This window comes from Neofelis nebulosa, chromosome 12, assembly GCF_028018385.1.
Source record: "Neofelis nebulosa isolate mNeoNeb1 chromosome 12, mNeoNeb1.pri, whole genome shotgun sequence".
Taxonomy (NCBI): domain Eukaryota; kingdom Metazoa; phylum Chordata; class Mammalia; order Carnivora; family Felidae; genus Neofelis; species Neofelis nebulosa.
In genome coordinates this window covers 84657441-84672685 of record NC_080793.1, presented here as the reverse complement: position 1 = coordinate 84672685, position 15245 = coordinate 84657441, and the positions used below count along the sequence as shown (strand labels likewise).

Here is a 15245-nt window from a genome sequence, read left to right as displayed (position 1 = left end):
GAACAGTAGAAAAACTATTCTCCTAAAATGAGCACAACCTATCGCTTCCCAAGAGAATTGTATTCTTTTTCTCCAAACGCTGTTATCGTATATTTGGGAACCATCCAAAGATCAAACATATTTTGAAGACCAAACTCTTTTTTTAAAGTTTATTTATTTTGAGAGAGAGAGAGAGAGAGAGAGAGTATTAGCGGGGGAGAGTCAGAGAGCGAGGGAGAGAGAGAATCCCCAGCAGGCTCTGCACCGTCAGCACAAATCCTGACGTGGGGCTCGAACTCACAAACCATTAGATCATGACCTGAGCCCAAATCAAGAGCCAGTCGCTTAATCAACTGAGCCACCCAGGCACCCCAAGACCATATTCTTTAGGGGCAGTGTGGAGTGGACCGAATTTGGCTCTGGTGTCCAGGACCTGGGTTCAGATGCTGCCCCCTTATTTATTGGCTATGAGACCCTCGCTAGGCAAGTGACATAATCTCTTTGAGCCACAGTTTCCACAGGTATGACATAGGGAGTAACACTGATCATTTTGAAGGCCTGTTGTGATGACTGGAAAACGATACATATGCCTCCTTTCCCTTCTTCCCCTTCCCTTCCCTTCCTATCCCTCCTGCACGAGCCGGCACTAAAACTATCAGAACAAGATCATCCTCCATGCCTGAGGGCGGAAGGGGAGGAAGTGAGGAAGCCCAGAATGGGAAGTTGAAGGCCAAAGAGGGTAAGGAGAGCACGCATATAAAAGGCATGGAGAATCAGAACCCACATGGTGTGAGGAGGGTGCCCAACCTTGGAACATCCTGGCACGTGATAACAGGGTGAGATTCTGAGTAGAACGAGGAGGCCATGCACCCGGAGTAGCCTGCCAAGGGTGTCTCTGTGGAGGGGTGGCCTGGCAGTGAGTATCAGGGGAGGCCAAAAGGGGCATGCACACAGGAGGGGGGGGAAGCCTGCGGGTGTCAGAGCCAGAATACGAGGAGGAAGGCGACTGTGTGGTGATGGGGGGTGATGCTGGCAATGGTTACATACAGGGGGATTGATCAAGTAAGTAAACATACTAAGAACAGTAAGAGTCAGGTGTTTCACCATCTAAGCAGGGGTAAAAATATGGAAAGGAAGAAAACGACAATGAATACTGTGATGTCACTCCAGAACTGCATCTATCAACATGAACTTGTGACTTCCAGTGCACGTTCGTGCACACACACACACACACACACACACACACACACACCCTACTTTGTTCCCTGAGAACACATTGGATGAGCAACACCTTAATAGCAATGAGCACACCCAACACCTACAGCTTGGCTTCTAAGTACCACTCTCCACTTAAAAGGAATCAGAGCCGCTTGGAGAAATGACTGATTCCAGGGGTGAGGAAAGGAAAGTGTTAGATCAGCGTGGAATATCTTGTGGCAGAAAGCAAGGATGTGATCAGTGACGGCTAGGGGCATGTAAAAAAGACACAGCGGCCAGTGGAAGGGATTCACACTTGTCAAAGTGAGGACAAACTGAGCATCAACATAAACCAGAAAACTGGATTCAAACCTGAACAAGATAGGAAACTATGATTCGATATTGATACAAATAAACTGAAAGTTTGATGAGGAATTGAGTATTTGATAATAATCAAACCCAAATGAAGGGATTATTATGTATAAAAAAATAATTGCCTGGGGGCACCTGCGTGGCTCAGTTGGTTAAGCCTCTGACTCTGGATTTTAGCTCAGGTGATGATCTCACAGTTTGTGGGCTCGAGCCCCACGTTGGGCTCTGTGTTGAAGGCGTAGAGCCTGCTTGGGATTCTCTCTCCCTCTCTCTCTGCTCCTTCCTTGCTTGTATTCTCCCTTTCTCTCAAAATAAACAAATAAACTTAAAAAAAAAAAACTTCCCTGTAATCTCAAGGTCATGAAAGTCAAGGAAACAGTCAGGAACTGCTCCAAAATAAATAATACCAAAGCCATGTGACTTCTCAATGCAATGCAGGCCTTTCAACTAGATCCTTTGGCTCCAAAGGGCATACTTGGGACATCTGGAGAAAGCTGAATAGGGTCTGAGGATTAGATGGTAATAATGTATAAATGGGAACTTCCTGAATGTGAGGGCTATATGCTAATTATGATGCAGAATGTTCTTGTTTGTAGAAATTACACACTAGGGGTGCCTGGGGGGCTCAGTCGGTTGAGCGTCCTACTTCAGCTCAGGTCATGATCTCACGGTTCGTGAATTCAGGCCCCATATCAGGTTCACTGCTGTCCGCGCAGAGCCCACTTTGGATCCTCTGTCCCCCTCTCTCTCTCTGCCCCTCCCCCACCCAGGTGCATGCACACATGTGCTCTCTCTCTCTCCCTTTCAAAAATGAATCAATAGTTTTAAAAAGAGAAATTACACACTAAAGTAATCGGCAGTGATGGAGAATCAGGTTGGCAAATTACCCTCAAGTGGTTTGGGAGACGGAAACGTTGTATTACACTTCCAAGTTTTGTGTAACTTTGAGCTTGTTTCAAAATAAAAGGAAAATAGTATATGTTAGGTGTCTGGCACTGTCATAAAGACTGCTAGTGGGTCCTACTTACCAAGTTGTGCATCTATTCAGCAGCTCCTGTGAGCACAGGAGTTGCCATGTCCAGAGACATCAGAATGATTCACTCTACCTGCCAGCAAGCCCTCTAACTTCCCATGTGGCTCCGTGGTTGTGGCCAACGACTGACCGGTCTGAGGGGACAAGATTCCCACCCCTTGCCTCAAAGCGGGATGGTGAGAAAACATTGCAGCGTGATCCCTCCAGAGCCCCTTGCACATTGGCCAAGTAAAGCTTCCTCCATTGTCCCGTTCGACACATGTTTATAAGGTATCTCCTGAGACTGAGGCAACAAAGAAGATGCAAAGAGGAATACACAAGAATCCTAACTTTAAAGGAGTCCCTGTCCTCAGTGAGGTCACGGTCGAGTGAGAAATAGCACATACTGAGCAGGGGAGACCAGCATTCAGACACGTTCATCAGAATGCAATGTAGAGTAGGGCGAGAGCTTCTAAGACAAATAGAAACGGCATGCTTTGAAAATTCACAGAAGGGAGCGATTTCCTCTGGAGATTTCCTTCCTCGCCAGGTCGGGGAAGGCTTGGTGAAAGCCCTGGCCTGTGGGCCACGGCGGGTGTGGAGCTGTGGCCCGGGAGTCTGTGCGTCACGGCTCAGGCGTGGCTCAGTGGTTTCCACAGCTGGGTCGCTCTTTGTAACTGCACCGGCTGATGAGCCTTGCTTGCTTTTACAAAGCAAATAGCTAAGCACCTTGACAGCCAGCACAACAAATGCGTGTCATAATAAGCAATTATTGATCAGGGAGACATTTTTATGGTGTTTTGGGAGTAACTGAATTATAGGCACTGATGTGTTTGAATTTTAATTGTTTACCAGTTCACTGGGAGTAAAATATGGAGTAATAAAACAGATGATACCCCATTCCTTGATGTCCCAGCTCTCCTTGAGCACGACCTTCCTTCAGAATTACCTTAATCACCCAGGATGAAAGGCAAAGTCTAAGGGCTTTTACGATGTTGCTCATAACACTCATGAAATGTTTCACTGTCGCAGCAGATAATATGCCAAGAATAAGTAGCATGTAAACAAGTTTCACTACTTAAGAGTTTGACTTTCCACCAAGATACCAAACACATTCTCAAGTCAGTCGCTCTTGAGTTCGTTTAGAGAAAATGGCAGAGGAAGGGAAGCTGAAACATTTAATGTGACTCAAAAGATGCCAGGAAACATCAATCCATACAAAATTTTCAAGTATTTGGAAGCGAGATGAGAACAACATGCAACCGCCATTCTATTCATTAGATCAAAGGTCACTTCCAAAAAGTCACGGGGAGAAAAGCCTGTTAGTTTTGGAGCTAGGACGCCAAATTTTATGCTACAGACACGAAAGATAAAATGGGATCCAGCCAAGGCATCGCCCAGTCTAAGTAACATAAACATGTCCAGTAGGAAAATATATTTCCCCCCAAAGGAGATCATGTATTTTGTGTTTCCGTGTCGTCTAATCTTTCTTATTAAGTTCAAAAGAAATTCTAGGGGCTCCTGGGTGGCTCAGCCTGTTAAGCGTCCGACTTCAGCGCAGGTCATGATCTCATGGTTCGTGAGTTCGAGCCCCACGTCAGGCTCTGTGCTGACAGCCTGGAGTTCCCTCTCTCTGTGCCCCTCCCCAGCTTACTCTCTCTTTCTCAAAAATAAAACATTTAAAAAAATTTAAAAAACAAAAGAAATTCTAAAACTTTCCTCTATCCTTCATGGGCAGCACTCTTGTCTGATTTAAAAGTCTCAATTATAGAACTTGAGTGGCAAATGCTCTATAGAATTATGAGCGTGGGAGGGAACGGAAGTGGCCATTACTCCACTCCCCTGCTCCCTAAGTGGGATTCAAAGCCATTATCACAGATAGCAAGAACATAAAAGACTATCCTTAGATATTACAGAGAAATGTAATATCAGCAAGGAGATAATTGAGGCATAAAAGAGCCAACTAAATCAGGGTTTGACTGCACGGTTATGGATGACAGAGACATGTCCACAGAAGGGGAAATGGCTTCCAGAGGAAAGGAGTTTACCACCCCCCAACAGTGCCTTAAAATATGCGGGAGAGGGGTTTTGCTTCATTCTTTTAACATGCTAATAGAAGCACTTTTTCTGAAGTCTTCAGGTCTCATTTCACTTGAGAGGAATATTTTGGATAAGGTTGAAATGGAACGAGATACTCCCTAAAGCAGCAGGCCTTCTGATTTTCCAAATTTTATCTTTATGTCAAGAACATATGAAGTATAGTGCTGACGATGGGAAATCTTCCCTGGATTATTAAATGAAAAGAAACTTTCAGTAACACTGAGTTGTCCCCTGCTTTTTTCCTTTGTATATCATACCTTACGAGTAGGTCTAATTGAAATTATTTGTTAATTGGGCAGGGACAACGGAAGCACACTCTGTAATACTATTTAATAAATATCGGAAGTGGTAGCTAGCCTACTGCCATCTGCCAAGAAATCTGAGTACTTTGCATGTGCTGATTTATTTATTGTATACAATATAACTTATGAGGTAGGTGCTATTCTAATTCTGGTTTTCCTGAGGAGGAAACTGAGGCACACACACAAAAAAATAGTTTGCTTTAGGCCATACAACGAGCGAGTGATGGAGCCAGGACTTGAACCCATTTATTCCTGCTCCAGAGAAATCACCATTCTGTGAAATAATATAATAAACCACAGCAAAGGAATAGACCTTAACATTTAACGAGTAATTAAGTAAAGCCAGGAAGTATCATAGATTTCTATCCATTGATTTATGGGAACAATTATAATGTATCCTCTTTGGATTACAGTTCAGTGAGTTTTGACAAATGCAGACCTTTGGGTAACCACCACTACAGTCAAGATTTAGAAGAGTTTCAGCACCCCCAAAAGTCTCCGGTGACCTTTTGCAGTCAATTCCTTTCTCCAGCCCTACACCCTGGCAACCCCTGATCTGTGTTCTGTCCCCACCGCTCTGCCTTTTCCAGAAGGGATCACACAAATGGAATGCTGAAATTATCTTTGTTTGGCTTCTTTCACCTTGCATCATACAAATAAGACTCATCCGTGTGGTTCAATGTATGAAGGATATGTTCCATTTTATTGCTGAGTAGTATTCCGTGATATGGGTGTATGAGAGTCTGGTTATCCATTACGAAACTGCATACGATTTGGTGGTTTCTAATTTTGGGTAATCACAAATGACAGTGCTATAAATACTGTCATATAGATTTTTATGTGAACATACGTTTTCATTTCACTTGGGTGAATACCTAGGAGTAGGAATTCAGGTGGTGTGAATATATATCTAACTGGGATTTTTGGATAGCTAAGGGAAGAAAACTCAGTGATAGAAACAACATTCAGAAGGTACATATAACAGCTTCTGGTATACAATGACAAGAGAAAAATTTCAGGAATGTGTATTTTCTTCTGGTCAATCGTATCCAGCATTGGCAAAGACATGGGGGGACAGGACAGTTTCATGCCCAGGTGGTAATGGAGTGAATCAGTATAGTTTCCCCGGAGGAAAATTTGGCAGTCCTTATGAGCATGTGTCATGTGCACTGGCTCCATTTCTACCCTCAGAAATACACACACGAAGAAGGGCAAATGTGCAGATGTCCATTGTGGTCTTATTATAAAAAATATGTCAACATACATAATATGTGAAAAATGATATGCGAGTTAACTATACATGAAAATGAGGACAATTGCAATGTGCATCAAAAGAGGAAGATTCAATAACTTAGGATACATTTCTTCTCCTCTGGGATATGAGGCAGTGAGGGATATATACATATATATATACATATCTACATATACGCATCTACATACACAATATTTATGTAAAACATAAATATCCATATATATATATTTGCGAGGGTATGAAAAGAAGCTCCGGAAGTCTACACAGCAACATCTGTGTCGTTAAGAGTGGGCTGAAGAGAAAGGCAGGGGGTGAGTGAGGACTGAGGCAGGAGACTGCTTTTTACTTAACACACTTTACGTTACTTGATTTCTCTCCAACGAGCATGCATCATCTGACACGTAAAATAACAAGTTCAAAGGAGAGCTAATTAATCACTAAGTAACAACTGGCCAGCAACCCCTGTTGTGGTGTCTGCCAGCTTCCCAGAACACAGCTCGAGAAGACGGGGACAAAATGGAAACTCGCCAGAATGAACAGACACCTGAATCTGGACAGACTGTCTGTGAATGAGATGAGCTGGCAGAATGATGTCCCACGCTCCGTCTCCCCAGAGGGGAACTCCGAGGAAGGCACTTGGTGCTTTCCCTCCTGCCAGTCCCTGTGCAGTCAGTGTCTACACTCGCCAGAAATCTGAATGCAACTTCTTCCCTGTAGTGGCTTATGTATGGAGCCACTCTCAGGTTGCACCCATTTGCACCACCACCAGAACCCCCACCTCCCCTTGCCTCTCTCCTTCTACCGCCATTCAGCAACGATTAAGAAACAACTCAGAGAGAACAACTGAGCTAAAGACGGATGCAGGGTTGGGAGATGAAGGGCCTCTGGCAGCCGTGTACTCATTTCTCCCCACATAGAAAATATTAAAGGTGCACACGGGGGCAGAATGACCTCTGGGAGGAGTGTGTTCTACGAACTGGAGCTTTTGTTTCCAGAGTATCAGATTCAGAGTACCAAAGAATCAAACGGTGGGGTAGAAAAGGTGCTTCCTCACTAAAACACTACTCGAAGCTTCCCGAAACTGACAGTGAGTTTCAGAGTTGCACGCTTCTACCTAATTTCTGGGAAAGGAACCGGACCCTCACACAAGTGTGCAGAAAACAGGACCAATGGCAATCCCCATCCCTAGTATGTTGCCACACGTGAAGTTAAAGCTGATATTGCCTAGTTTGGTGGGGGGTGGGAGGGGAGAAAAAAATGTGCATAGAATAAAAATATGGATAATCATTGTTCCCACAGAAGAGATGAAAACAAATGGAGGGAGATACATAAGGGAAAAGAACAACAATCAAGTGGCTAATGGTCTGGATTAACATTTAATCCAAAATTCCTAACAAATAACATCAGGTTTGTGAATTACATTTTGATCATGACAGCAAAAATAGAAATCACAGGAGAAAAAAAAAGATTTGATTGCATAAATAATTCTGAATGTTATAAAATTATAAGCAATATTGAAAGACAAAGAACACACTGGGTAAGGAATTTGTACTATATGACAAAGGGTTAATATCCCTAACACATAAAGGTAATCCTAGAGATGAGCCCAGACAAATACATTAATAAAGGTGCACAAATTTTATAAATAAGCAAGACACGAAGGAAAAATAACAAATGTCCAATAAATGTATAGAAAACATATGCCCAATTTGATAATTTAAAAAATGCGAAGTACTGTCTCTTTACAAGTAACTTGGAAATTTATTAAAAGATAACATCCAAAATTCTTAGGATTCATGCATAGTTGTTAATAATCTTTCTGATGTATTATTGCCAAATCCTTAAATTTGTACTTAACGTAGACATAGAAATTCCTCTTATGGGGATTTATTCTGAAGGGGAAAAAATCATAGCTTTGTAGAGGGATGTTACTATACTGGGGTATAACACTGAAAAACAGGGAATCATGTACACATCAAAATTGGTTAAATGAATTTCAATATAAATATATCATGCACCCATTAAAAATTGGGTTGAGGAAGAATGTTTAATAGCAAAGAGAGATAGTCACCATTTACTATAAAGACTGAAAAAGCAACATGCTACAAAATAGTATTATAATGTAATTTAGTTTTTATATAAATATATACATAAGGAAATACGATTCAAAGGTTATGCATCAAATGTTAATGGCAGTTTTGTGTCTGTAGTGAAACTGAGTGATTTTTTTCTCCTTTGGTTTCCCTATAATCTCTAAAATTTCTAAAATGAGTATTCTGAAAGAGTCCTTTTTTTAAGTTTGTGCAAGATAGAGAAAAAAAAAAGAATACCCCAATGGGAGTTGCCATGAGGAATGAAATAGTACAGTGTCCCAAGGAGAAAATAAAAACCAAATGTAGTAAAACGGACCTTTCTATTTATTGTTCCTTCTCAGATGTTTTTAGAACCTTAATATCCAGAAAGTATATCTAATTATAACATTTAGAAGCTTGAGAACAACTTGTTCTGAATTTTTTTATTTATTACCAACAAAGCATAATCTTACTTGACTGTCTGACAAACTTCGTTTTCCATTCACGTTGGAAATTAGAACACATGATGGATTAGCATCTCACTTTCTCTTAATTACTTTTTATAAGCGATGCTTTCTCTTGCTCAGCTATTGAAAATAGCATGCTTACTGACACTGCTCCAAAAAAACAGCAGCACAAATTCAATGGCACACTTCCAAGAGCCGGATAAAACCCAACCCCCAACGTCTTTCTTCGTTTATCCCATAGAGCAGGAATTCTTACTAGTGTATAAGAGAGTCAGTGAGGATAGCAGAATTTCAAACTATAAGTCTTGGCAAAGGCTCTCTGATTTTTTTTTCCTTTTCCTTTTCTTTTCTTTCTTTTCTTTTTTTTTAGCATTTATTTATTGCAGAGAGAGACAGAGTACAAGTGGCCGAGGGGCAGAGAGAGGGAGACAGAATCTGAAACAGGCTCCAGGCTCTGAGCTGTCAGCACAGAGCCCGATGCAGAGCTCAAACTCACCAACTGTGAGATCATGACCTGAGCTGAAGTCAGATGCTTAATGGACTGAGCCACCCAGGCACCGCATCTGATGTTTTTCTCTAATGGGATGTGCCCTCAATCTGCAGATACTCCCTGCCCTGCTCCCCAACACATACCCACATACAGGTTGGGGATTTTGAGGTATGTACATGTTTCTCATGGGAGAGTACTGTCTAGGCCAGTGACATATGGGCAAAAAGCACAAACAACATTGTAGCACATTTGATTAACCCAGGAGAGAAGGACCCTTTTGACTGGAAACCTAGCAAGTAATCTATTTTGTGGTCACAAATTTAAATGTTACCTTTCAATGTGAGGCCAAGTTTCAATTCATTTCTTTTTCTCCCCCTAAGAATTCATCAGAATGGAAACAAAACAAAGAGGCCCTGTTCTTTATATTTTAAATGTAAACTCTCCTTCAATAGGGGAATGGCCACACAAACTTGGTAAATCCACACAGTGGAACGTTATTCGGCAAAAACAGTGATGAGCTCTCAAATCACAAAAAGACGTGAAGGAAGAAGGCAAAACTATGGAGTCAGTAGAAGGGTAAGTGGTTGTCAGGGAGAGATGAACGAGGCTTCGTAGGAAAATTTTAGGGCAGTGAAACTACCCTGTGTGATACCGCAATGGCAGATACATGGTGTTACACATCTGTCAAAGCCAGTAGGATGTACAACGCAGAAGATAAGCCCTAATGTAACCTATGGACTTTAGTTAATAATAATGTATCACTGGGGCACCTGGGTGGCTCAGTGGATTAAGCGTCCGACTCTTGACTTCAGCTCAGGTCATGATCTCACGGTTCGTGGGTTTGAGCCCTGCGTCAGGCTCTGTCCTGACAATGCAGAGCCTGCTTGGGATTCTCTGTCTCCCTCTCTCTTTCTGCCCCTCACCTGCTCGTGCTCTTGCTCTCTCTCTCTCTCTCTCTCTCAAAACAAATTAAAAAAAAAAATAATGATGGGGCGCCTGGGTGGCGCAGTCGGTTAAGCGTCCGACTTCAGCCAGGTCACGATCTCGCGGTCCGTGAGTTCGAGCCCCGCGTCAGGCTCTGGGCTGATGGCTCGGAGCCTGGAGCCTGTTTCCGACTCTGTGTCTCCCTCTCTCTCTGCCCCTCCCCCGTTCATGCTCTGTCTCTCTCTGTCCCAAAAATAAATAAAAAACGTTTAAAAAAAAAAAATTAAAAAAAAAAATGAATCACTATGGGGTCATCAGTTATAACAAATGTTATCACTTAAGTAAGGTCCATCCAAGAAAGACTGAATCAGCCAGACGAGGCTGCATACAGAAAAAAGACATTTGTCCTGGCTTTTACTCCACAGGTGGGATTTGACAGATAGGGGAAAGGTGGGAGGACACATCCAGGGGGAAACAGCAAGGGCTGAGGTGTGGAGGTAGGGCTGAGTTCCCCGGAGGGATTGAGGAAGAGGGTGCCAGGCCCTGAAGAAAGGAAGTGCATCTGTGAAGTAAAGGAAATAAGTTTCAATACATACACTGGGCCAGATTATTAAAGCTCCTGAAAGGCAAGCAGGCGGAATTGCTATTTTATGCAGTAGATAGTACAGAGCCTTAGCAGGTGTTTGAACAGGGGACAAGATACAGTCCATCTGCATTCATAATTCACGAATTTTGAATTTGCCAATTCGCTTCCTTGCCCAAATGTATTTGTAACGGTCATTTGGGCACACGTGCAACAAACAAACAAAAAACCAAACAAACCAACCCCCCAAAACCCCAAGATGTTACTGATAAGGGGAACTGTTAGGGTATGGCATATGAGAACACCCAGTATTTTCTATTCAGTTTTCCTGTAAACCCAAATCTGCATTGGCAAAATTCAATTAAAATGCAGTTAAAAAAATTTTTTTTAATGTTTATTTACTTTTGAGAGACAGAGAGAGAGAGAGAGAGAGACAGAGTGTGAGCAGGAGAGAGTCACAGAGAGAGAGAGTGAGGGAGACAAAGAATGTGAAGCAGGCTCCAGGCTCTGAGCTATCAGCACAGAGCCCGATGCGGGGCTCGAACTCAGGAACAGTGAGATCAGACCTGAGCCGAAGTTGGACACTTAACCGACTGAGCCACCCAGGTGCCCCGATTAAAATGCAATGTTACAAGCTCACGATATGAGGCAAACATATATGTCAAGAGAAAAGAAAAACAAACTTACTTTTGGTTCACGATTAGCCATTCCCGAATATAGGTCTGAACACAGTCCCTGACGTGAGGGTCCAGTTCAACCCTAATGAGGTGGGGAATGAAACAAAAGCATGTTATTACTGGACAGATACAACAAAACAGTCCCTTATCATAACCAAGGAGAGCGGCAAGATGTCAAATCTGTATCAAGGGAGAGTGCCGGGGGCATCCCTACCCATTCATCAAGTGTCTGAAATATCCCCCAGGCAACAGCATTTTCACTTTGATGAGACAAACATGTTGGCATTTGATGCTTTGTGGGTTGTCCTTATTATAGGGAATCGTGTTAAACTGTACCTATCCCTTAAAGGCATTCCAACACCAGGGAGGCAGAACCAGCTATAATCACATACGAAACAAGAGAAAGAAGCATAAATACCAATTTCTCACGGGGGTAATTTGGGCCTATGTTTTGCTCATGTGTAACCTTGTTAGAACATGCATGTTTCCCCTCGGGAAAGCCACGAACAGTTGTCTCATCCTTTGCGGAGCTGACATGACTTTGGTCGGTGACTATTCTTTTCATACCTGTGCAACAGTGCGTCATGGGAAAGACCCTCCCAGCGTTTCAGGGGCTTTTTTGCTGTTTTTCCTAAATGCTTTGGTACTTGAGATAAATGGGTCTAAGGACTGCATACTAAATACTGACTGCCCAAATCCTAGCCCCGCCCCTTATTAGCTACCTCGGGTCAGTCCCCCCCCACCTTTGTGGGCCTTAGTGTCCTCATCTTAGAGCACTGTTAAGAGAGGAATGTCTCCTTTAGAGGCAGGGGATGAAATTAGGTCAGTATGGGAGTGCTTAGGAAGGTATCAGGCACATGATAAGACTCACTTCTGACCTACTTATTATATGCTAGGTACTGATGTAACCAATTTACATGTATTAATTCAGTTAATCCTCAATCAGCCCCGCAGGGCGTAGGCATGCAATATTATTCTCATTTCACAGAAGAAGGGGATGATAAGGATCTTGCTCAAAGTCCCGAAGCAAGCAGAAGGGCAGGGACTTAACCCCAAGCCGTTCACCCGTGGGGTGCAGGCTTCCCACCAACCACACTATCGGAGTTCAACCTCGAGTTCTGGGTGCACAGGGGGTCAGTTAGTCTTTATTCTGGTGATGATGACGATGCCTTCCTGGGTTTTGATCACCATGGCAGGCTTTTTGGCCGTGATTAGAAGAGCAGAAGTTGTTTTAATGTCATCAGACAGACAGTGTGAGCTAACAGTTCTGGTCACAAGGCAGTGTTCTACCGAATCACTGAGGCTAAGTTAAAAAAACAAAAAACAAAAAACAAAAAACTGCCTCTTTCATCACAATTTAAATAATAAAAAAGCCTATCTCTAAATCTACTGTAAGTGTCTTAATCGGGATTTCCCAAGATTCTTATACCTCATGTGAAAATAATTAAGTCACCATAAATTTTAGACAAAGAAATAATACGAAATGATTCTCTGGCGAAGGTAAAAACAACAAAAAAGAGAGAGACCTTACCTATATTAAAGTTACACCTGAATAAATGGGCTGGCAATGGGGGGAAATGTTTCCCAGTGTTTGTCTCCCGGCGAGTATTTCTGAAATGTCTGAGGGGAGCATGATGTAAGCTCTCCTTTGTGAATAAGAACTATCTGAACAGGAGAGCAAGGGCTCATGGGAATGTCACCCAACATCCTTCAACTGACGAAAGAAAATCCAAAATAGAAGCAGAAGATCCCACAGCAGCGGGAGCAGGGGCTGTGTTGCATGATCTCCTTTTGGGGGCATTTTTTGGGGGAGATGACAAGGTTGAAAATGTCCAGGAGAGACGTGAACCTTAATTTTGTTTTTGAAGGTAAATGCAACTAAAAGCTCATCCTAAGCCTCTAAGGAGGCATTGCTTTTTATACCATGGAAATAACAAGCGTTTCATGTGGAGAGAATTCTGTTGCTACCAAGGCTAACGCCTGCACCTGGAAACACACAGACTAACCCACGACAGAAGCTCAAACTCTAACCGGCTATCCACGCATTCACTCTACAGAGCTTCCCCCACTGTTTCCCCACTTGGCAAAACTTTCTTCCAAGGTAGGAACTTTGCACTGTTCATCTACTGATGGCTGTGCCCAGCACATAGTGGATGCTCAATAGACGTGGGTGGAATGTATTTGTGACTTGATCCAGTCTCGTAGGTGGAAACGATAATGCTTGGGAATCGTTCCACTGATTATTACTGAAAAACTTGACGTTTTTACAAATGGAGAAACCCAGGCTCCCTGAGCTCACGTGAGCCGCCCAAGGTCACAGACGGTCCCCTTCGCCTCTACCTTCGCCTCCCCCTGAGCCTTGCATATCGTCCTACTGCTTCCCCTTCACTGGCTTGGTCCCCACATGCCTTTTCGAAGCCTCTGGTCAAACCAGGGTAAAGACTCTCACAGGCGGGAGCACCACGTTGTCATTCCGCACATCTCAGCGGATCTGAGTAACTTTAGTTTTCCAAGAAGTCCAGAATTGAGGCATCTCCCCCCGTCCCCCCATTACCCATACCGGTCATGACATCACAATCACGTCTACGTTTTAGGAAGCCCATTTACCCTTCCTCCGGCAAAGAGGGCTGCAAAGTGCGACATTCCTTTGGCGTGAACGCCACATCCAAGTCGTCCTCGGTGAAGTCTCCCAGCTCCTGGGCCAGCTTCACATCCAGGCTGTTCAGATGTGTCATCAGAAGCCCTTCGAAGTCCACCGGCTCCACCGGGTCATAAAACTGAGGCTGGGGAGAGAGAGAGAGAGAGAGAGAGGGAGAAAGAGAGAAAGGGGGTTCCCACAAGGCTTCCAGGCAGAGCGCCCAGGCGACGGTCCTGCCTGCCGTCTCCACCCAGCAAGTGCTCGGCCCTTCGTGCACAACTCTGAGGAGCTGCCCAGCACAGCAGCAGTGATATGGAAAAAGGGAAAGAGACGCAGCACAGGAAAGTCAAGTCAGAACACGGCGAGGCACCCAAATCACACCCCAAGGCAGAATTTTTTCTCTGCTTAATTGCATCTTGATGAGGAATCCTGAGGAGATCCAAAATGAGATCACGAGGCTTTGCTGAATTTTATAATTTCTCCTGCGAAAGGCTCTCTGAGGCCATGTTTACCCAAATACAGTGAAGCGGTGAATGGGGGCAGTTTTCCAGAAATTCAGGCAAAGTCAACACTCGTTCTGTTTGAGTACTTAGGCACAGTGTTTCCTTTGGCCTGCTTCATCCTATATGTTGGTTCTTGAAAGCACTTCATACATAATCACAGCCCTCGGTGAACCAGACTTGGGGGGCAGAAACTCTCCAAGGCAGCGATTTCCAGATGCTTCTGGACTGACTCGTGCCGGTCAGGAAGACATTGTCACTGGACTGCAGTTAAATAAGTAAACTAAGGGCAATTGGCTGAGATTTCCCAGGCCTAAATGTACTCCCTTTTAAAGGACTCTCTTGTTTTGCTCAACTATATCCTTGCACAGTGGGGGAGGGAGGGGACAAAAGAAATGACAGAAGTAGTTGGCAATTCCAAACAGAATTTTCTATAGTTGATAAAATAAAAACTTGGCAACGAGGCAAATATTTTTTTCTTGTCTGTAAAGTTCCAAAACAGGAACCATTGCCTTGAGGAAGTAAAAGAATCAGACTGAGTGGCATTCTGGAATAATTACAATAGCAGCACCCATTGGTATTCAAATTGATGGCAGGCTGTCTGGAATCATCAGTCCAAGGAGCTACTGCTCCTGCTCTCAACTTCTGTCCCCCCCCCCCCCCCCCCCGACCCAACCTTC

At 43.6% G+C, this 15245-nt stretch overlaps 1 protein-coding gene across 6 annotated transcripts in view; it reads right to left on the bottom strand.

Moving 5' to 3' along the window:
• DOCK8 (dedicator of cytokinesis 8) overlaps nt 1-15245 on the bottom strand; it is a 230982-nt gene that overhangs the window by 152963 nt on the left and 62774 nt on the right. For all 6 annotated transcript variants that reach the window (XM_058693243.1, XM_058693244.1, XM_058693248.1 and 3 more), the window contains 2 exons: nt 14035-14210; nt 11438-11509 (listed from right to left, as the gene is read on the bottom strand). In XM_058693243.1, coding sequence (XP_058549226.1) covers nt 11438-11509; nt 14035-14210 — 248 coding nt within the window. The remainder of the gene's footprint in view (nt 1-11437; nt 11510-14034; nt 14211-15245) is intronic.